The following is a 24,585-nucleotide window of genomic DNA, read 5'->3' as shown; positions in this document are numbered from 1 at the left end:
CAATATGTGACCACTAAAAATGATAAATTATGATCGAGAATAGTATGTGACCTAAAAAAAATAATATGTGACTTATAATATTTATGATCTGACTTATGTAACCAACAAACAAATCATGACCTACAAAATTTTTGAATTGTGACCTTAAAAAATCTTCATTTGCGATCGAAAAATAATTTGTGACTTATAAAATTTTTGATTTGTAACCAATAAATTGATAAGTGTGACTAAAAATTAATTCGTGACTAAAATTAATAAATAATACGCGACCTAAAAATTGTGACTTATAATTTATTGAGTTGTGATCGAAAAATTAATCTGTGACCTATAAAATTTTTAATTCGTGATCGAAAAATAATATTTGACGTATAAAATTTGTGTTTGTGACTTATAATTTATTGAGTTGTGACCGAAAAATTAATCTGTGACCTATAAAATTTTTTATTCGTGATCGAAAAATAATGTGATCAATAAAATTTTTAATTTGTGACCAATAATATGATAAATCGTGACTAAAAATTAATCCGTGACTAATTATTTTTGAATTTGTGACCAATAAACAAATTGTAACTTAAAAATTTTTTGAATTGTGATCGTAAAAATTTTGTGACATAAAATTTTTTATTTGTGACCAAAAAATAATAAGTAACTAATTATATTATTAATTTGTGACCAAATTGTATAGATCCGTGACCTAAATATATTTAATTAATAAAATAATTAATTAACTAATTAAATTAGAAATAATTTTTAATAAAAATCTGATTTTAGAAATTTGAAACTTGTTTTCTTGTTTTTGAAATGTGCCATAATTAATTTCTTAGTTATGAAATTTTCCCATATTAATATTCACAAACTTAGTTTTATCTCCACTAAATTTTCAAATAAAATGATGTTATTTGTAGTCGACAACTATAGCAGTCATCCTACAAGGCACCTTGTATCAAAATTTGTTATTTAAGCCATTAATTTCCTACAATTATCTTACTTCAAATAATAAGCTAATGTTTAGTAACAAACTGACACATAGAATGACTACAATAGTTGACCTATATATTAGTCGCATGGACGGAGAATGGAAACCAAGGCTTAGACGAGGTGACATATGTAAATCTCAAAAGTAACAATAAAATTGAGATGCAAGAAAAAAAATTATAACAAAGAGAGATTTCCGGGGATTCAAGTTTAATGCAGCAGCAAAAACTTCTAGTTTTATCATCATTACAATCTCATGTAAAATTAAACCCTGAAATATTTTTCAAGTCCTTGAATAGAATTCAACAACACCACAAGTTTAGTTTCTCAAGACGAGCAAATCCGCACATGAGATTTCAGCTCATTCAGTTCAGCTAGGACATCCTCTTCTGGACGGTAAAGCATGTCCATCACCCGCCATATCTGTGCCAAAATGACAATAATATTACTTGTTTGGATAAGGCGCTCGACTACCAACCAGCAGTTTTATAATCTCACTCATGTACACATATTCACTAAAGCCTTATTGAACTACACTCCAGCACAAGAAATTCTTACCTGTAATGTACCTCCGCGCCCAGTTTTTTCACCAGAAAGGCTCATCATTGTCCAAGGATCTGATGCGTTCCAGTGGAATTCGACGACCCTTCCCCTGTGAATAGTTCAGTACAATCATTTTTCCAACTTCAAGAGTACAAAACAATCAACAGGTAAAAACTTGATAATGGACGAGTCTACAAATTTATTTGTCATGGATGAAAATGCAATCAATGATAAACTTGAGACCTGTGTCCAGCATGCTGAAAGAATAGGCCCGGGGGACAATTTGAAGGTCTTGTTCCAGCATTGCCCACCTGCTTGTCATGAATAAACACCGGATAAAAATGCTCCTTGTCATTCTTTTAGTGCGTGTTTTATCACGAAAATTGTTCATAGTATTATTACGTTTGTCTACACCCACCTTCTCATAATCCCAGATGTTTAAGTTACCATCCTCTGCACCACTGGCGAAGACAGATGTCTTGCTTGGACACCACTGAAACGGGAAATATAACGCTGTTAAGTTGATATTTAACGCACACATTAACACCCTCCATTTAAACACTCGTGTACACAACATGTCTGGCACCTGGACACACAGGACAGCATCACTATGGCCTTGAAATATCTGTACAGGGGATCTGACTCCTCCAGAAGAGAGTTTCCGACGATCATATATACAAATGCTATTATCAGCAGATCTGAAGGGTGCAGGCGTTATTTGACAAGACTCCAAATACAATAATAAGTAAAAAATACAATCAAAGTAACAGAAAATTATAAGTCACTGAATACAATGCCATATTCAGCTAGAATTACAGAAAATTACAGTTGTCCCACTGCATTATAACCAACGTGTTTAAACAGCTAGGATTTATAATTGTCAACTCGACCAAAGATAAAAAAAAAGTACCCAGTCAAAATGAGATTTGCATCATTCGCGTTCCAATCTACACAGTGAAGATCAGCCTCGTGAGCTTTTTCAACCTGTGTGGAAATAAGCAGAACCACAACGGCCAATCAGATGACATTTGCACAATAAACAAGTACTACAGCCGGTACATTAGTAAATGCAATGGTGCAGATGTTGGCAAAGTAACTTAAAAATAGATCCTTCAGGGAAAAATCATTATGATAAATGAAACGATAGACAAACTAAACAATGGTAACAATATAAGCACAACAAAATCAAAAGGTTAAGAGATAGAATCATCCGCACTCTAACTAACATCTCACGAACATGTAGTTATAAAGAGAGGGAAAGCTAGTTCTTCCTAAGGAGGAAGGCTTTCAGTTACACATCAATACAAGTTTATCGATTATGCGACTTATTAGAAGAATTAATTGTGAAAGTTTAAAAATGAAACTGCCAGGTCTTCCTTTAGAGGGTTAAAAATTTTGCAAGAAAAACATTTCTCAGATGTAAATTGACGCTCTTAGATTGGTGAAAAGAAAAAGAAGCAAGATAACCTTAACCACAGGAGCAGAGCCAGTTCTTGCATCCCATAGGATAAGACAACAATCATCACCAACGCTGCAGAACTCCTGAGCACTATATCACAAGTTGAAACAAGTATAAGTATATATGGACATACCTTCACATTTTATCGATTCCAAATAAAACAGGAAGACTTCAGCAACAGAAGTGTGCTTCTTCATTATTTATTCATTTGACATTTCATTAGAAACTTCAAACAGATGACTAGCCAGATGATAAAAATTCAATATCATATCCTTCTCCATCTATCATTCATATTCGTTAAAAGTGACACTGTGGCCCATGGTTAAAATTTTCATCTCAAACTGTGCCAGTTACCTTGAAGGGCAAAACTGAACATCTTCAACAGTCTCCCTGTGCCCTTGGAAAATACCTCGAGCTCGAACAGTGCGGTTGTCTGTAGACCGCATAGGTCCACAATTTAATGCCAGTGAAGAGATGTGGTCATGGATGCTCCATAAAACAACTAACTTGTCCTTCCCTGCCATGAAACTTACAAAATTGACTACATAAATCTTAGACAAGTTGAGAGAACTGTAGGGGTAAAAAGAAGAAATATAAGATAGTCGAACTAAATGTAGCAGTTTGAACAAAAAATATACTTAATTTTTCAAAAGAGACAATGTAATGAAGGTCCAGAAAGTGCCCTTTTACTAAATCACATATATTACCAAAAACTCTATACAGAACAAAAAATTACGAAATGGATTAAAGCCCCATATGGTAATAATACGAACCCGTGGATCAACTTGTTATTTGATAAATGCTAAAATGATTTTTCCAGGGAGAAAATAAGAACGATGAAAAATAGAAGAAACCAAAAAACACTACATTAAGAGCCTGTTTGTCTTCCATTATGGGAGAAAATATAGAGTTTTGAATAGTATTTTTTGGAGAATGTATGGTTGAAATTTAAAGAAGCTTTATTGGTTTGTGTGTAGAATATTTTATTGTGTGAATGTGTAGTGGAGAATGTTACTGTAGCAAACAATTTAATTTTTAAAAGAAGACAAACAAAGGCTAAATCTCCAAAATTTATCCATGAGGAATGATAATATAAAACCATAAATATTTTAAAGAATTCGCTATATCACTTCTACAAGGAGGAAATAAATAAAGAGCACATCAGGAGCATCTTCATGTTTCACTTTATATTTTCAACACTCAAAAGGAAGAAATAGCTTTTGAGATTTCTGGAGAAAAACCCGTCCCTTACATGCTGTCCTCTTCTCAATATATATACAAATTGAAAATTGGCTTTACAAGGAAATTAAATCCTATATATGCTATACAATCCCTAAGAATATAAAAAATATAAATATGGAAAGATATCTTCATTGTTATATACGGTAACATCCCCCCTCAAATTGATGTGGCGGAAGCCAACCAGCAACAATTTGTTAACAAGAAATTGATATCGTTGTCGAGTCAAAGCCTTGGTGAAGATGTTGGCCACTTGAAGATCAGAAGAAATGTAAGGAAGAGATATAACCCGACCCTCCAATGTATCGCGGATAAAATGACAATCAACTTCAATGTGCTTGGTGCACTCATGAAAGACAGATAGCACTCGTGTTATCAGCATGAAGAGGTGTAGAATTAGCTTAAGGAAAATCCATCTCCTCCAGAATACCGCGTAACCATATAATTTCTGAGCAAGCCATAGACATTGCACGATACTCGGCCTCAGTAGAGGACTTAGAGACACGATCTTGTTTCTTACATTTCCAAGAGATCAATGCATCACCAAAAATCACACACCAGCCCGTAGTAGAACGACGTGTATTCGGGCAATCAGCCCAATCAGCATCACTATAAGCAACAAGCTGAAGAGATGACCCTGTAGGAAAGAACAACCCACGAGAAGGTGACCCGCGAAGATAACGAATAATGCGGCGGACTGCAGCAAGGTGAAGATGTCGAGGAGAAGACATTAACTGGCTCACTTGATGGACAGCATATGAGATGTCCGGTCTAGTAGTGGTCAGATAGATAAGACTCCCAACCAACCGACGATAGAGTGTGGGATCATCCAGGAGATCCCCTTCATCTCTTCTGAATTTCACATTTACTTCCATAGGAGTATCAACCGAAGAGGTATCCTCCAAACCAGCTAATGTGATAAGATCTTGAGTATACTTATGCTGGTTTAAGAAAATGCCATTGTCTCGATGATGAACTTCCAGCCCTAAGAAGTAAGTGAGGTGACCCATGTCCTTCATATGGAAAGTAGCATGCAACATATTTTGAAGTTTAATAATCAAACTACAGTCAGTTCCAGTAATAATTATATCATCCACATACACCAAAAGGAGAACAATGCCTGTCGCAAACTTGTGGAAGAAGAGAGAAGAATCAAACTGACTTAGTGTAAAATCGAATGTAAGAAGCGTACCACGAAATTTTTCAAACCATGCCCGGGGGGCCTGCTTGAGCCCATACAAAGATCGCCTTAACTTACGAACATCATGAGGAGAAGTAGCAGGTAAACCAGAAGGAAGTTTCATATAAATCTCCTCTTGAAGATCACCATGAAGAAAAGCGTTCTTCACATCCATCTGATGTAGTTGCCATGACTGGGAGTCAGCAAGAGCCAAGATTGTTCGAACCGTGGTCATTTTGGCAACAGAGGCAAATGTTTTCTCATAGTCTACCCCATATTCCTATTTGTTACCCAGAGCTACAAGTCTAGCTTTGTATCGATCCAAAGAACCATCAAGCCAAAGTTTGACTGGGAAAACCCATTTACTCCCTATAGGCTTGACCGTAGAAGGACAAGGAACAATGTCCCAAGTATGATTCTCCTCAAGGGCATGAAGTTCTGCTTGCATTGCATCCCGCCAACACTTATGTTCCATAGCCTGTTTGTAGCAAGAGGGAATAGAAATAGATGATAAAGTAGTTACGAGGGAAACAGGGGGAGAGAAACCATACCGATCAGGAGGTCGAGAAGGACGAGTAGATCGACGAAGATTGGTGACAGCTGTAGCAGGATCAAGTGTTGAGTCGAGATCACGAGGGGGCATAGAGGGAGTACAAATAGACTCATGTGGACGACGGCGGGCATACACAAAACCATGTTTAAACCTTTCCACAACCGGAGGGGAATCAGAAAAACTCGGCAAATGAGAGAATGTTGCAGATAGCGGCTCAACATGAGAGTGAAAGAAATATTGATTTTCAAAGAAAACCACATCTCTAGAGACACGAATACGACGAGCATTAGGATCATAACAAACATATCCTTTTTGTGAGGTAGCATAGCCAAGAAAAGCACATTTAACAGACTGAACAGTAAGTTTATGTCGTTCATGAGCAGGGAGATGCACAAAGCAGACACAACCAAATGTACGAAGATCAAAATATGATGGAGGACGACCAAACAACCTAAAGTAAGGTGAATCATGATTTAATGTAGGAGATGGTAAACGATTAATTAGAAGAACAACAGTAGATAGTGCTTCACACCAAAAACGAGGAGAAACGGATGATTCAAGTAAAAGAGTCCGTACCACATCTAGAAGATGATTTTTTCGTTCAGCAACACCATTCTGTTGCGGTGTCGAAGGAAAAGAACGCTGAGACATGATTCCTTTGCTTTGGAGAAAGGCTTGAAACTCATTAGACATATACTCTCCCCCAAAGTCGGATCGTAGGATTTTGATAGTGGTAGAAAACTTATTCTCAAGAAGAGCAAGAAATCGCTTAAAGCATAAGAAAACTTCAGACTTAGCCCTTAAAAAATAAACCCAAGTGAAGCGACTAAAGTCATCAATGAAAGTAACAAAATACTTGTAGTGTGCATGAGAAACAACAGGGGCAATCCCCCAAGCATCACTATGGATAATATCAAAATAGTGTGAGACATGAGATGCATGAGAAGGAAACGGTAGAACTTTACTTTTGCCAATTTTGCAAGTTGTACAATCAAACGAAAGATTAAGTAAAGAACTTGTTTTATTTCCCAATAAACCAGAATTAAGTAAAGTACGAAGTACATCCGAGTTTGGGTGGCCTAAACGTTTATGCCACATTTTATTTCCAGTATTATCAGTACTACATGCTAAGGAAAGTAAAGGAAAACGGGGAATGACTGGGGAAGGAAAAATATGTAAAGGGAATAGCCGTCCCACTTTAGGCCCCTTCGCGATCATCTTCTCGGACACTGGATCCTGCACAACACAGCCAGAGCGAGAAAAATGGACATTATAATTATTGTCAACCAATTGACCAACAGAGATAAGATTCGTAGAAAGAGCAGGAGATACAAAAACGTCAGGTAAGGATGGGGAAAGATCACCAATAGCACTTACAGGCAGAGAATTGCCATCGGCGGTATTAATTTTCATATTGCCATCATATTTTTTGACATTGGAAAGGAGATCAGTTGTATTAGTCATATGATTAGAGGCACCGGAGTCAAAAAACCATGGCTTAGAAGAAGTGGAGTGATTACCTGAGATTCCAAAAGCAGAAAAAATCATATGTTGTACCATTTCAGGAGTGAGTGTGTTCGGATTTGGACTAGGAGCAACTTGCAAGGCAATATGCAAAGTAGTAGAACTAGAGGCATCAGAGGCATCAGTGGAGGCATGATATGCTGTGCTGTGTTTCCTTTCAGGGCGAATGGGACAAGCTGAGAGAATATGACCCGATTTCTTGCAGTAATGACAAGATTTCTTAGGACAATCCCGAGCAAGGTGACCAAAAACTTTACAGTTATAGCACTGGTTATTACGCGTGTCCCGATTCCTATTCCTCCCTTGTACTGCGTAAGCTACAGGAATCGGAGTGTCGACAGCAGTCCTTTGTTCCAAGGTTGCTTGAGTTAAGATACGTTGTTCTTCACGGAGAAGTTCACTCAAACATACATCCAAAGATGGTACCGGATGACAATTCATCAGATTAGAACGTGCAATCTCAAAATCTGAATGCAGCTTCATCAAAAATTGGTCTTTCTAACTTGTTTCATGCACTTTTTGAACAGCAGAAAGAGCTGCAACGGGAATATTAGTATAAACAATATTCAAATAATCGGTCCAGATATTTTGAAAACTCGAATGATAATCCTCAATTGAAAGATTTCCTTGGGTAAAATTAGCCATCTCATATTCCAATTGGAAACGCCGAGCCGTATTGTCCTGCTTGTAAATCTTGCTCAAGTAATTCCACATATCAGCGGCTGTTTTATACGGTCTCAGATTGAGTACAATGTGAGGCTCAACCGAGCTAAGAATCCATGTCATAACCCGAGCATCCTTTATTTCCCACTTAGATAAAGCATCGACATCTGTAGGGGTGGGACCACTTCCATGAATATGACCCCATAACTCCTTTCCTTTGACAAATAATTGAAATTGAAACTCCCAAGCAGAATAATTCTTTCCAGTAAAACGAATGTGAAACGAATCCAAAGACATGATGAAATAAATAGCCCACTATATTATTATTGAACAAATAAAATACTCTTGTAGATTATTGAATTCAACCCACTGCACCCTTCAAACCAAACACCAGACAACGAGCCCAGCCACCCGACTCACACTAGACAGCGAACACCACCAAGAACCCTCGCTGGAATTGGAGACCCAAACAACTGAGAGAGTCGACTGGGAAGAGAAGCCAAGAAATCCAACAGAACCCGGCGACCAGAAGCCCCGAATCGCCCACCAAGAATCGACGACCAGAAGCGCCAAACACAACCCAGTCCCAGAACTAGAACCCGGCGACCAGAAGCGCCGAATCGCCCACCAAGAATCGACGACCAGAAGCGCCAAACACAACCCAGATTGAGTTGCCCAAGGAGAATCGACGGCAAGAATCAGGTACCAAGCTCTGATACCATGTTAGATTAATTCAGAATTCAAAAGGAAGAAATAGCTTTTGAGATTTCTTGAGAAAAACCCGTCCCTTACATGCTACCCTCTTCTCAATATATATACAAATCGAAAATTGGCCTTACAAGGAAATTAAATCCTATATATGCTATACAATCCCTAAGAATATAAAAAATATAAATATGGGAAGATATCTTCATTGTTATATACGGTAACAGTCCACAATTATTACAAACATTTGCTCATCTTCAAAAACATCTTTAGGAAAAGAAAAACAAAGATAATTGAGAATTCTCAACTAAAATAAATCACGTAGTGTCAAAAGTTTTTGGAAATGGGTATAATAGGTACATTTTCAGTTTTCCGAACACCAAGGTCATACTAAAAGTACATCTATAAAACAATGTCGAGAACATATATTGCATCATCTTTTCTGAAAAATCTCTTAGTTTCACCATTGCAGACTGTAGGCGGGGCTAGCAGAGTGGCTAATAAATTCTTCCACACAACATCCATCAATAATTTTTTTTAAAACACTGTACTAATCGCTAAATTGCAACTCAATGTCACAAAATCAACAAATATATGAGTTAATCAGATACAGGAGATGTTTAATCAATTCTCTTTTGGAAGTGTTATTAAGTTATTATACAACATATATCATGAAATCTTCACATTTTATATAGGTAGTAATTGTTTGACCTCCAGAGAGCACAAAATGCTCTGTTTGGCTCATGGCTAGTGCAAAATCAGCATTATCTTGATGGCCAATCAGTACCTGCAAGGTTATGGGTATGAAAATATCAAAGTACCATACTTGAACAATGACAATTAAGCAGGAAACAACATAGCAAAGAAATTAACCACAAGATTAGGATGCAAAATCATAATGAAAATACAAAAGAACGACAACAAAGAAAACAGCTTGAAATACCAAAACAAAATACTCTAGTAGAACAAGAATGCTTCAATGTGCATTTAATGATATTAGAATTCAACATTGAAACAGTATCTATCAGAAAGACAGTTTACACATTGTAAATTGCAGTGTAGGTTCCTTGGACTACATACCAGATCTGGACGAGATGCTTTGGCACCTTTAACGGGTTCACGCCTATACTGAGTTTCGACATTCCAAATGAGAACCTAACCCAATTGAAAGACATCAAGTTGTGTAATAAATTCACAAAATAGTATTATACCAAACCACGAAATGTCATAAACAGATTGATGGCAAATTAAGCTGTGACATCCCAAAATAAATGGTTACATTAGGACTGTCAGTATGTGTGGCCACAATCTTGTTATTCTCTGGTAGTTCTCTGATTCGATTCACCTGCAATCAAACATCATCACATGCTATTAGATACTCCAACACCGTATAAAAACAAGTTCCATGGTTCCACGTTGATCATTGCATTTCTTCCTAGTTTGTACACATGCTGGAGTTTAAATTCTTCATTTTCCTTACTAGGATATTTTGGGTGATGGGGGTGCATTCAAATCACAGTACAATCAGGTTTCCACAAGTCCATACTGGACGGTACATGTAATGATTTTCAAATGATCTAAATACTGAAATATTGTCAAAAGAATATTAGTCCGCAGTGAACGAGAAAATTCCTATTGAGTTTATTTTACACATATTTTTCCCTTGATTATCCATTTGGACAAAATTTAAGCGACTATGTGGTGCTTGCACAAGCTCTCTAGATAAAAAGAGCTCTGGTAAATGACTTGTTATTCTTTTGATTAACTTGTAGAAACATTATAGGTTTTCAGCATATTTGAGCTACAATCAGCTAAAATCTAAGCACAAAGAACCATCCAAAAAATTGAACAACATAGAATAAGGGCCAATTAAAATTTAAAAAGATAAAATAGGTTATTAATGTTCATTGCTAATTATATTCCATAGCAGATAAAACAATGATAGTGATAATTATATTCCACAGCAGATAAAACAATAATAGTGACAGATACCTCTCCAGGATGTAAAATGGTTTTCCAAATTTTGACAAACGGTGAGCGTGCATTTTCATCGAACTGAAATTTTGATAAAAGAACAACAGTTGAGAAGTAAGTACGTATTAGGTTAGCCCAGAGTATATCCTTGAAGGATGAGAATACATAAGGAATAGTTTTATAGTAAAAAGAAAAACACATAATCTATATGTAAATACATCACCTTTGCTATATGCTCTGCTGCTGCAACCCTACGTTTGACAACATCACACTTTGCTATGAGAAGTGTATTAGGAACGCTACCATCAGTCTGCATTACGGGAAGCAGCAGGAGGGAGGGGGGGGGGTTGGGTTTAAACATGATTGAGATATGGCATAACAAATGAAATTGATGATAAACTGATCAAAACAGTTAAGGTGTGCTAAAGTGATTTTCAATTATCAAAATATTATTCAACAAAAAATTATGTGGGGCACTCTAACTTTCAGCCTTTTTATTTTCTCTGGGGAAAAAATCCATGAAAGAATCTTCATTAAAAATGATACCAAGTCCAAATATGTACAGGTTTCCATCTTGACAAGTACAGCTTTAGAACTGTTCTAGAAAATAACATTTAACTAGCTAACAAAAAAAAAACCATTGCTTGGATGGAATACTTTAGGCTATCAAAAAAGTCTGACATGCCTGTTCACCAAGGTAGAAGTGCTGAGGATACTTGTAAGTAGATTCTTCCAGTTGCCGACCCCATCTGGCATGAAGATAAATAATCATTTATATATAAACCATTAATAAGACAACAAAAATAAAACTAAGGCACAATTTGCATTTTCCCATTTTTCACTCTTACAATGCTTCGTCAAACAAATACAGGATCAAGTTTGTAGCTAATAAATGCATCAGCAATTCCCATACCACACAAATGCACCAAAATTAAAATAAGTAAAAGAACATAAAGATACAGCATACATGTCGGATGTGAATTTTTAAATTTTCATACTTTAACTTAGCAATTAAATGGAGAATTGATTCATAACCATCTAAATCTCCAGACAAAAATAAGTTAACATTTCCTATTTTCCCCTTTTCCTCCTGAAGTTTCTCAGTCTTGTATAATTGATCGAGTTTAAAGCCAACAAATGTACCATCAGTATTTTTTTTCTTCCATGCGTTTTGGGCGGGGCTGGTGGATTTAAAGAAAATACAATGCAACATTTATCCATGATAAGAAAATTATTCATTGTTCACATTTCTTAGCAACCTAGAGCAGGATGAAATATATATAAAATCATAAAATAAATAAAGATAGAAAAAATAAGAAAATGAAGACCTAATAATACATTAAAAGTTATGAAAGTATATATTTCCATTTTCGCCTTTCTAGCTTTCCATTCTTCTCAGTAATCAAACATGGAACAAAATATATGACCACCATAAGCAGCAATCTAAGAAATAAAATCCAAGAGCGGCATGCAATGCTAAGTCATAATTCTCCATAATTCCCTGCATTTTTTTGGAAGCTCAATTGAATAATCTAGATCATTTAATGTAAAATAAAATTAACCACTTGTATAAATAGTATTAAAATATATAACTAATTTCTAGATAGAGAAAAAAGCACCGGCAAGATAGAGAGGGCCAGGCAAGGCTATGGTTAGTAAACCAGTCATAGAGAACCGGGATCGTCAATTTCCACTTGTCGTATTCCGTTTTCACCCCCGCTGATCCATCCCCTTCCAGTGATTTCTCCATTTTCTCTCTCATCGCTCTTTCTTTCCAATCAAAGCCTGGGTTATACTTGATCTTACCCTTCCCAGATCTTCTTCCTCTATCCATTCTAAAGTAGGAATCAAGAACTAGGTTAAAATCTAAACCCTAGAGGAGGTTGGGTTGCTTCGAGTCAATGTCAAAGGAGAAGAATTGGGAGTGAAACAACTTTAATGCTATATCTTTTTTCCGTTCTGTCCAAGAAAAAAACAATAGTGTGTTTTTAAAGGAAAAAATGCAATAGCAACTATGCAAGAAGTAAATGACAACTACCAACTACTAATATAAATGCAAAAATAAAGAGTTAAAAGTTTGCCAGTGTTTACAATTCTTAGCACCCTAAAGTAATTAATGTGCTCAGCAAACATGGCCTTGTGTCACGCAATAAGAAAGCTTATCTCCCTATTCGGCATAGCAAGATTGCCAACTTTGTAGCCTATTTTACCAAAGAGTGCATGATAATGCTTTTCTCCCCATTCGACACAACATTGTCGCCAACAGCTAGGCGTGTCTGCCTATTTTACAGAAGAGTACACTAATGATATGATCATATGCAGCTATTGTTTAACATCCTACTCATAAGCATGCGTGTATGCCAGTTGTTTGGGCTTGTCAAACTAAGAATGAAGGAAAGGCTTAAGGCATGGAACCTCGGGAGCCAAATCTGCGGTTCATGAAAGTTGGTAGCGAGACTGCTCGAATGTACGCTTTTAGTTGTGGGAGATCATTGGCGTGCATTCTTGTGGAAAAAGATTTTGGGCCATAGATCTTGTCAAAAAGCATGCGGAATCGATGAAGAAAGTTGTGGGGAAGATGGATGAGAAAAGCAGGCATTGTGATAATGGGAACATGTGCTATTCCAAAGTGCTTTGTGGAGCGCACATTGCATAATACAAAGATGAAGATTGTGTATTTACTTCGGCGTGTGATGTGGCGCTGCGGTTGGAAGTCATCCATCCGAGAAACTGATGCTTATGGATTATATTGTGAAGGTTGGTGTCGAAGGTGGTATGTACCGAGTTACCTGCGAGTAGATGTGCAAGAGAGAACTGTGTGGATGCCCTTACAATGAGAGGAATGCATGTTGATATAAAGCTCACTTCCCACTTTGAGGATGCAAGTGCATTCGAATATGGGCGAATGTCATACAATTGCTTATCTCTCCATTCAATACAACAAAGTCGCCAACAATTAACATGTAGCCTATTTTATCGAAGAGTACATAACAATACTTATCTCCCCCATTCAGCATGGCAAGATCGTTGATAGCTAGACGTGTGGCCTATTTTGTTAAAGAGTGCACTAATGATATCATCATATGCAAGTACTGTCTAGCATCTACCCATAAGTGTGCTTGTGTGCCAATTGTTCAGGCTTGCCAGCCTAAGAACAAGAGGAAGGATGCCTTGCATTAGTTTCCTTTCTATACAAGAATTTGTCTACCAATTCAAGTTAAACTTCTTCTTAAGGTTGCATCTTCCATGATTCATCTTCCAAAAACAACAATCATGCCAGAAAAATTTTGGTCCCATACCTATCTTCAAATGAGGCAAGAGAATCTCATTGTATGAAAGCAATTCTCTCTTGTACACATCAATCACCAAATCCTTGACCAATCCCCACGCCGACTTCGATGAATTTGAATGGGGTTGTTGTGCACTTTGTAATTATTTGAGTTTGTCCTTCAGCACAACATATAAATTGAAACCTCCGCATTGTTGGCAATTTTTAGAGCATAATCATCAGAGGCAAATCGCAAAACAAGAGAGTTGAACAAACATTGTAAAAAAAGATAATATGAATTAATGCGCGGGTAGATATGATTACTAAACTAACCTTCCAATTCATAGAGAAAAGTCCAAAAAATGTCTTGGTTTACATTTATATTGCTTTTCATCTCATCTAAGAACCTTTGTGGCTAGGCCCTATTAAGTTCCACACTCAAAAGCTCTTCAAAGTACTTGACTGTCCCTGGCTTGTCTCGGGCAAAATAAAATAGGCTAACACTGAATTTACAGCCCCAACTGCAACTTTCTTCCCCATCTCTTTAAATCTCTTAGCAACGTGCAATTTGAGCTCTTCTGGTCTAGGAAAAAACCCAGGGCAATCTTCCTATAGCCAGCTAAAATACCACTCTATGAGCCGCACTCTTGTATACATATATTTGATCAATTATAAAATTACTAGGTATCTTGGAAGCCTTGACAAAAGAGTATTAAAAATCCAAGTCGCATCCAACAACTTTTTGGCCAAAGTAGTTCCACCATCATTATCACCTCATGATCAAACTGATGTACGTGTCGTGTTCCCACCTTGAATAGCAAGAGGTTTTGTAGTTCTCTTCAGAAAAGCCTATCGTTAATGTAGAACGGTAACGGTAACTAAAGTACTACATTTCCGGTAAAATATGTGGGAAAAGAACCAACTCCAGTTGCGGCTTTCTAATTGGAGAATTTACCATGCCAAGACCTTTGGGCCTACATTAAAATGCTTTGCTATATCCAATTATTCTTCATTACTTGAAAAATCAATGGAAGCCGTGTTCTTATTTTTGAGGTTCACATCAAAAATTAGCGTCACCAACCCAAAATTTTCACCATAATCAGAAAATTTTCAAGAATTAAATAATTTTCCTATTCATCCAAACCAAAAACTATGAACAATCTCTCCAAGTTTTCCCGCGGCATCAACATCTCTAGATATGCCAATGCAACTGTCATGTTGTTGATCTAGTGGAATATTTTGCTACCAAAACAATATTTTCCTCCAGCGATTACTACATTAGCCTCAGCACCAGATCACCGATAAGAAAATCGCTTTAATTAAGCGTTGGGCTTTGCATACCATTTCCTTCAATGGCCATGAAATGGTCCAGTAATGATTTGGACAACAACAGTAAACTGAAGTTCAGGTCCATTTGCATGCTAAACATCGGCTTTTACATAATCTCATATACCAAGGGGATATATATCGTCTACATCACTACTTTGTGAAAATAAAATGGACAGCATAGTAGGGTAAAGGCTAGTTAAGGCACTCGAGCACAAGAAAAATAGTCATTACCTGTAGAGTACCTCCTCCACCAGCTTGTCCACCATCATCGGACACGCTGAAAACTGTCCACGGGGCTGATTAATTCCATTGGAAGTCGACAATCTTATCCCTGTAAGTTTTTATAAAAATCATAACTTGCGTTGAGAAGAAAAGATTAGGACAGTTGAACTGTAAACAACCTGAAGGTCGCCCATAACTTGCACACAGTTACCACAGATATAAACACTACAAAAATCGATCAGTCTATAGATTTATTTGTCCAAGATGAGAATGAACAAAGTAGAAAAAATAATGATGAATTTAGGACCTGGGTCCTTCGTTTTACCAATCTCTGTCGTGAATAATTATTTCAGGCACTACAAACTAAGTAGATCTACTGAACAATGGTAATCCTCTCCACGCCACGTGTGTCATAAGCTTCTCCCATAATATTCAAGGAAATTTAGAACTTCATGCTTTCATAAATTTCGTCAAGAGTATAAATTTTGTACAGAGGTGAGAAAGTATAAAGCAAGTGATTTGGAATAGCCAGTGACAACGCACCTTTTCATAATCCCAGATATTCAAGACACCATCCTCTGCATAAGACAGGATGATCTATCCGGAGACCACTGAAACAGATATATACCACTGTTAAATTGCTAGTCAACACATATAAACAACCTTTTCCATCTTAAAAACTCATTTTTATTGCTTGTTTGAAACCTGGACACACAGGATAGCTTCACTACAGCCTTTCAATATGTGTACGGGGGATCCAATTCCAGAAGCAAGTTTTAGACGTCAAACACGTAGACATCATTATCCGCAGATCTGAAACATGCAGAATTTGTCCAATCCCTTACAAGATTCCAAATACAGCAAAAAACAAAGGTACAATCAAAGCAACAGAAAATTACAAGTGACTGAATATAACAGCATATTAAGCACAGTTGTGCTACTGTATTATGATCAATGTGATAAAATATCTTGATATCTAATTGTTAACTCCATGGAAGTTCAAAATCTACCCCATTACAATCAGATTTATGTTGTTCTGATTCCAATCAACACAGAAGATCAGCACTGTGAGCCTTTTCAACCTGCAAGGGAATAACAAAAACCATAAAGGCCAATCAGATGAAATTTACATAATGAACACAGGCAATCTCACTGAAATGCAACAGCGTAGACAAGGGCATAAACCTTGAAAATGAAAAACAATAATACACACTCAACAAAATGAAAAGATGAAGAAACAGAATAATCTGCATAACATATTATGCACTACATAGTTACAGAGGAAATGAGAGTTGGGCCCTTGCTACAGTGGGGATGATTTCAGTTATATATTATATGCATTACACATTCATCGTTAATGTGCCTAGTTGGAGGGGTGATAACAGAAAAAAATATGACAAAAAAACCGGGTCTTCATATAAAGGTAAAAATTTTCTGTCACTGATCATAAGCTTTTTACAAATGTAAAAAGTTGCTCTTAAAATGCTAAAAAATATATAGCAAGGTAACATAAACAACAGGAGCAGAGCCAGTTCCAGCAACCCTCAGGATAAGCAAGACTTGTTGCGCTACAAAACTCCTTTACACTATCACAAGTCGAAAGAAGTATAGGTATAGAACATAGCTTCATTTTCACACTACAAAGGGAAAGAGTTCAGCAATGAAAACAAGCTTCTAAATCATTTATTCATTGACACTTTAACAAGGAACTTTAAACTTATGACTTATTGGCTGATAAAAATTCAAAGTAATATCAACTGTGTTCATATTTCTTAGGAGTGAATTTGGGGAAATGGTATAAGATTTCAATCCCAAATAAATAAATCTGACTACGACTGTGCCATCTACCTTGAAGGGCAAAATTGAACATCTTCAATGGTATCTGTGTGCCCTTTGAAAATACCTCAAGCTTGAATGGCGGGGCTGTCTGAAGGTTAGCAGTTCACTGAACCACCCATGGATCCTGGAGACTTCACAGCTCCCTGATCTGCTGCCAGAGTAGAGATGGAATCATGGATGCTCCATAGAACTACTCATTTGCCCTTCCTGAAGTGCAATTTTCAAAATTAACATTTTAAAACAGATGATCTAAGAAGTTAAGAAAACTGTGAGGTATAAAAGGAAGAAACGAAGTGATTAGAATGACTCGAGGTCCATCAGATAGTTAGCAATAAAAATTAATTTTCCAAAGCAACATCTACTATTTAAGAAATTTTCAAAACAGTCCCTCACTAAATCAAAATTCTATCTAGGCTGAAAAGTTTCAAAATGGTTTAAAGCCACATCTGAGAATAATATGCTCAGATGGATCGTTTGAAAAAAGATGAAATGTAGAAAAGAAGACCAAACTGCATTAATTTTTTTGCTTAGTAATGTACCAACTTTATACGCTGGTATTGTCAATCTAAAAGCACCAAATACTATTAAAAAAAGGTTTGCAGTGGCTAGTTATTTTATTATTCAACAATTTGTAGTTTATTTGCCCAACTTTTCAGTTCACCGCTTAATTTTGATTTCCTTGCAGAGATAGCACTTGATGAACACCTTAGAAACTAGCCAAGAAGATTAAGGTTGTTGGCAACGACGGTCGTGATGGAATCTTTGCGCTACTTGAAAGCAGATTAATCAAACAAGTAGATTAGTAACTTGCAATTATTCTTTCAATATTTGTTAATTAGAACTCAGTTGATATTCACATGTTACTTAAGTCTAGATTTAGTAGATTGGTTCGATTCTTAATATTATGATCTATATTGTTTTCCTTATTTCACTTCTACATTGGAAAGAACCAAGAACCTAGTTGGGAGAATTTTTCACATTTCGTTGTCTATTTTTGTCACATGCCCACATATAGGTAAATAATAAAACCATCTTTATGAAAAGAAAAAAATATAAATAGCTGTGAAATCTAAATTCAAAAGAAATATGTAGTGTTGGACTTTTTATTTTTATTTTTAATGGGTAGACAAGGTACATATTCAGTTTTCTTACTGCAAGTGCCACGAGGTCATAGTGAAATTTATATGCGCTAGTTATTGGACCTCCAGAGAGCACAAAAGGACGGTTCTATTGCGTACAAGGCAAGTGCAAATTCAGCTTTATCTTTGTGCCCAATCAATACCTGCAAGGTAATGGACAAGAAATTACCAAATTCCATACTTGAAAAATGATTATTAAGGGCTGTTTGAGCCACATTATTCCAAAAAAATACATTCTTAAACAGTGATTTGACATCATTTCAACCACACATTCTTCAATAAAATAATATTACACGCAGATCAAAAATTTTTCCTTATTTTTTAATTACACATTTTCTATCAATACACTATTCAAGAATGCATTATTACCAAAATAATATGGCTCAAACACCTCCTAAACAAGAAAAAACATAGAAAAGACAATTATCTACAACAAATCTATTTGAAAACATGAAAGACTGCCGGCAAAGGAAACAACTTGGAATTACTAAACAGAGGAATATTCATGTAAGAGCATCTGCTACAACCCCCGCCAAAGTTTCAAGGACCACTAACGATATCAATGTTCAAAATACTCAGTCAGACAGAGATAAATGATTCATAATCAAATTAAAGTCTAGGTTTCCTTGGATAGCATACCAGATCTGGACGAGATAATGTGGCACCTACAACAGAGCGACAATTGGGCTGAGTTTCAGCATCCCAATTGAGAACCCAACCCAATGCAAAGACATTGAGCTTTATTAAAAAATGAACACAGAAAGATTGACTGCAATGTAAGATATGGTGCCTGAAAATAGATGGTTACATCAGGACATGAGTGGCCACAATCTTGCTACTGTGTGGCAGTTCTCCGATTCGATTAACCAGTAATGAAAAATATCATGTGCTAAATATTACCCAATGGCCAACACTGCATACAGTCTCGTTCCATGGTTCACATTTCTTTCTTCTTGTTTGTAGACGTTTTGAAGTCAATATCATTTTTCCCTCATTTCCTGAGACTTTTTGCAAATGGGGGTGCATTCACAATTATGTTCACAGTACAGCTAGGATTAAGCCCTTGCTTGATTATTCTTTGGCCACAAAAATGAAAAATATGATCGTTATCCATCATATCAATCCACTATATTTGACTTTCTATTTCTTGTGTGAGTCCCGTAACGACTATTATTTTCATTCTCATTCTTAGAAAAGTGGGAATCAAATAGGCTCTAAATGAGTCCATAAGTGGTATACATGCTGATTTTCATATGCATCATATAAGTCTTGGCTCCCGTTTGGTAGCAATTTTTCACCCCAAAAATCAATTTTTTTATCATTATTTCACTATTCCAGCAGTCATTTTTTACTTTCTTATTCACATGTGGGACCCACTTTTCTCTCTAACAGTTAAAAAAATTAATTTTCATAATCACTACCAAACATGCCCTTGAGAAAAATCCAAAGCGTATATGGAGTTTGGAATGAAAAGAAACAATCATTCGCCTGAGATCAATGGAAAATATTTTTCCAATCTGGATGGCAATGAAATTCTACATGCACACAATCCACATATCCTTCGATTTTGTCCAACATGACAGCAAAACACGAACAATGAAGATCATGAGGATGCATCTCATAAGACTTTATCTCGTATACCATGATCTAATTCACCCTATCATAAAATTATTAACTTATAGATTTTAATTGTAAGTATGAAGAGGTGACATTTTACATGGTCATGTTAAGGGGAAAATAACAAAATTTTCAACATATTTGAGCTACAAATCAGTTACAATTTGAGGAAAATGAAGTATCTGAAAATCATAATCATAAAGTTGAACAGTGGCTTAAATTACTAAAGATAGATCAAGCAATATGAGTATTTATTGCTGATTATTTTATGTAACGAGATAACACAACCATAGTGAAAGTTGCTCGAAGCAGAAGCATAGTAATTTGACAATGAACAATTGAAAAAGGAACAAGAAATAGAAGGGGGATCAGAGAAGAGAGAAAAATTTAGTGCAAGAGAAATCAATTTATACTAGCATTCTAGGGTCCATATAACAATGAATAAACCCTCTACAAAACAGCAAATAACCTAAAATTAGTGAAATTTCCAATAAACTAGAACTTTATCAAAATATTAAAACTAACCTTATCTAATTTAAACAAACAGAATTTGAATTAAACTCTAAAATCTTCTATAAATCATAACTTTATCCTATCTCTATCTCTATCTCTATCTCCATCACAAGTACAACCTCTCCAGGATGTATATGGTTTTCCATGTCTTCACAAAAGGTGAGGGAGTGCCTTCTTTGAACTGGAACAATAACCAAAATACCAGTTGAAAAAAGGCCTGGAATAAACTATGAGGGCAAAACAAACAAGGAATAGTTTAATCGACAAAAAAGCAAACATCTTCATCTTTGTGGAAATACATTACTTGTGCTATGTCCTCTGGTGCTGTAAACTATGTTTTACAACTCCACAATTTGCTATATACAAGTGTATTGGGACCGTACCGTCAGCATACATGAGGGAAGCAGAAGGAAAAGTGGGGCATGAAAAATAATCAATAATTGGGCACAGATAAAATGAATGACTAAACAAAAAGCATTAGCATGTTCAAGACGAGCATATCGATATGACAGACTACAAATGCAAAACGTATATATTCTCAAATACCTCAAGCACACACATAATTGTTGAAAGTATATGAACATAACGGGAAATAGTCCCAACCTCCATCGTTCTCAAAAGTCTGTTTGCGTGTATTTTCAAACTGACCAAACATCACATTCTTTGAAAAGGAAAAAATAAGACAAAATAATTAGATTGTTAAATTGCACATGGAGATAAAACTTGTCCAACTATAAAAGATAGTGTTCAGTAGAAATCCATGTCGAGCAATTTGACTTTCTGCCTTTCTTATTTTCTCTGTAAAAGATCTATGAAGAATATTCATTAAACCTAACACAAGTCCAAATACACAACATTCTATATCAACATGTTTTACTAAGTAGAACTGTTATTCTTTTTCTAAGTGGTATTGTTAACTCGCTATCCTAAAGCACTCCTAGCTTGAATGGAATAATCTTGGCAATTTAAGAGAGAACTGGCTAGCCTGTTCAGAAAGTAAAGATGCTGAAGGTTCTTGTAAGTACCTTGTTCCAACCGTGGAACCCATCTGAGATGGAGAGAATAAAAATTTATACATAGAACATAAATAAGACAATAGAAGTAACAACAACAAACAATTTGCATCTTCCTTCCTTTCAATTCTATGTCAGAGTGTGTCAGACAAGGAATCAAATGTAGGATCGAGTTTACAGCTAACAAATGCACTAGCTATTTTCATACCAAAAAAATGCACTGAAATCTGAGTAAGAAGTAAAGGAAGAATTTTCTTTGATTTCACCACATCAATTAAGCAAATAAATGAGGAATTAGATTAAATCATTGAACTCTCCAGAAAAATTACAGATTTCCGTCTTTCCCTCTTAATCCTAAAGTTTACAGTAATTAAATAATTGATCGTGTAAAGCAAACAGATGTACAGTCAACATTTTCCCCTTTTATTAGAGAAGCCGTTACAGAATATCAATAAAAAATGTGAAGCATGTATCAACAATAAGAATTTTTCATTGTGTTTACAGGGTTCAATAGGACGAGGCTATGATTCAATAGGAAAGTATTAGCGATTTCTACTGCATGTAACACTCTCCTTTGTCATAATCATAGTTGCTCCCCATTGGATGTAGCACTCTGCCGTATACCGCTCCTTTCCCTTCTAGCGCTATCTCCATTTTTTTATTACTTACCTCTCTCTCTCTGAATAAATAGAAATGATCAAGACATTGGGCCTACTCTAGAAAATGTTTAACCAATAGCCAAAGCCAAACAAAGGCTGCATATCTACATGTACAGATTATTTTGAATCTACATGTATTATATGTTTTAATATTAGGATTTACTTCACTTAGTGGCTACATCTGATTGTTGTGCTTTCTAAGCATTGAACAAATTGGTACTCAATAACTAAGACGCATCAACACAGAGACCACACATAGAAAACACATTGATTAAAATAGTATAAAATTAAATAATTTTATTCTTTAAAATAAACTCATTTTACTTGCTTGTTTGCTTTGATTTATTACTTAACTAGTTTGTCCAACTAATTCTTCTAAATTTGGAACAGACAGGTGTTTATCTAGCTTGGCCAACCTTCGATCTTTCAAATTGATTACTCCCTTATCGAATTGGCAGATCAATGATGTTTAAATTAAAAAAAAAAAAAAAAAAGGCTAATTCAATCTCCCCCACTCAATTTTGAAATTAAACAAATCATTACCAAATTGGTTTAGTCAATGCTCTAAAATTGATGAATTATTTAAAAAATGGACCACGAACACTGTTTCAGCAGATGAATGATGTTTAAAATAAAAAAAAAAAAAAAAAAGGCTAATTCAATCTCCCCCACTCAATTTTGAAATTAAACAAATCATTACCAAATTGGTTTAGTCAATGCTCTAAAATTGATGAATTATTTAAAAAATGGACCACGAACACTGTTTCAAAAATTGAAATTGGGAGATCCTGTATGAAATATATATTTATTAACCTGTAATGCATTGGGCTTCGGAATTAAAGACCACTTACACATTATCGTGTGCACTTCCCTAAAGAAACACTCCAAGTAGCATGAAGGAGATGCGTTTGAACAAGCCAATGCTTGTCGTAAAAGTGTGTGCACATTTTAGGCTTGAATCTCCATTCCTAAAATGCATTCATGGGAAGTTGTAGCACAAATATTTGCAGTCATATCCTAATATGACTGTTACCTTAATCCGTCACCCACGTCAGCATTCCCATCTATTAATTTCATAATGGGTCATATTGGAGTAAAATCGAAACACCAAAGACAAATGAAACTAGAGAATACTTGATATCCCAAGAACAATAACAAATAAAAGCAGAAGACGATAATAAAACAGAGCCCTAAGCAAGAAAATGTGTAATTACCTTAAGAAAGTAAAATTCCGCTTACCCTTCCCATCCCGAACATTTTTCTCTGTAGCATTAACCAGCAATCAGAAAACTGAAACCAAAACAAAATAAGTACCTAAGAAAAATATCTAGAAATTCTCTATCTTGCCACTCTTTTGATAATTCAATAAAGGGATCGAGATAATTCAGCGATTAGGGCTTACAGTAGAGGAGGAGTGCCAAGTGTTAGCGATGGCGCCATTGCTGTAGACATAGTTAACCTGGAGCAAAGGAATTCTTGGCTCATAGCTCAAGTATAATGCGGCAGTTAATCAAATGAAACTCTTAACATATCACTGTATATTTAATTAGTGGGGAATTTGGCCATTTGATCCAATTAAACGATGTATTTGAAGAAATGACGTTTGACTAATAATAAAAACAAATAAAAGATGTAAAATATTTTAGTTAACTAAATGACAAAATTTTCCTTTAATTATTAACTTAATGCCTTCCAATTTTTCTCGTTTCATCCCGCCATTTTTCCTTCAATTTTACCTTAAAATTCTAATTTCTTTTTTTCTTTTGAAAATAATATCTTCTTCTCATGTTCATCTTCTTCAATTTTAAATTCTCAAAATTACATTCACCTATTTTCTTATCTTCAATCACATTTGAACAAGATTTTGGTTAGCATGCATTTATGTTGAAAGAAAGAGGAAAGTTGCTCTTAGAAATTCCATCTATATTGTATTTTATTATTAAATCTAGTATGAAATAATAATTAGTTGGTATTGTTTGAGTATTTAGTGTGTGTTTTGTGTTATTTGCAACTATTGGATATAATAACATTCCAATTACTATTTGAAATATAGAACACCACTCCAATCATTATTTGTAAAGTAAAAGGACACTACAGTTTTCTGCTTTAGTTGATTTTTTCAACAAAATGATTTTAATAATGGACTTACTAACATATATAACACAAAAAAA

The 24,585-nt window shown here is 35.4% G+C and overlaps 1 protein-coding gene across 3 annotated transcripts; it reads right to left on the bottom strand.

Annotated features, from left to right (window-relative positions):
* Positions 1-1,182: 1,182 nt before the first annotated feature.
* On the bottom strand, positions 1,183-21,204 carry LOC111367695 (WD-40 repeat-containing protein MSI4-like). 3 transcript variants are annotated; one of them, XM_022988698.1, is made up of 17 exons: positions 16,340-16,497; positions 16,178-16,245; positions 15,644-15,743; positions 11,501-11,564; positions 11,039-11,125; positions 10,834-10,896; positions 10,121-10,186; positions 9,922-9,996; positions 9,553-9,628; positions 3,332-3,494; positions 2,986-3,067; positions 2,429-2,502; positions 2,105-2,216; positions 1,937-2,011; positions 1,762-1,829; positions 1,534-1,627; positions 1,183-1,398 (listed from the first exon to the last, which is right to left on the bottom strand). In XM_022988698.1, the coding sequence occupies exons 3-17, from the start codon at positions 15,679-15,681 to the stop codon at positions 1,303-1,305; spliced, it is 1,233 nt and encodes a 410-aa protein (XP_022844466.1). In that variant the 5' UTR covers positions 15,682-15,743; positions 16,178-16,245; positions 16,340-16,497; the 3' UTR covers positions 1,183-1,302. The 3 variants fall into 3 exon arrangements, with proteins under 3 accessions (XP_022844466.1, XP_022844464.1, XP_022844467.1); XM_022988696.1 differs by having other exon boundaries at positions 16,178-16,497; XM_022988699.1 differs by lacking the exons at positions 10,834-10,896; positions 11,039-11,125; positions 11,501-11,564; ... (1 more) ...; positions 16,178-16,245; positions 16,340-16,497 and adding an exon at positions 20,862-21,204.
* Positions 21,205-24,585: the final 3,381 nt, after the last annotated feature.

This window comes from Olea europaea, chromosome 18 (assembly GCF_002742605.1).
Source record: "Olea europaea var. sylvestris chromosome 18, O_europaea_v1, whole genome shotgun sequence".
Taxonomy (NCBI): Eukaryota; Viridiplantae; Streptophyta; class Magnoliopsida; order Lamiales; family Oleaceae; genus Olea; species Olea europaea.
Note: the sequence above shows the minus strand (reverse complement) of the source record. Positions and strands in the feature narration are given on the sequence as shown.

Excerpts from the sequence above, each read along its gene's own strand:
- LOC111367695 (XM_022988696.1), bottom strand. The coding sequence starts at position 15,681 with ATGATGGTGGACAAGCTGGTGGAGGAGGTACTCTACAG. Across the intron at positions 10,187-10,833 it reads CCATTTTACATCCTGGAGAG|GTGAATCGAATCAGAGAACT; the intron begins GTATCTGTCACT and ends GTTTGATTGCAG. Across the intron at positions 9,629-9,921 it reads AAGCATCTCGTCCAGATCTG|GTACTGATTGGCCATCAAGA; the intron begins GTATGTAGTCCA and ends ATAACCTTGCAG.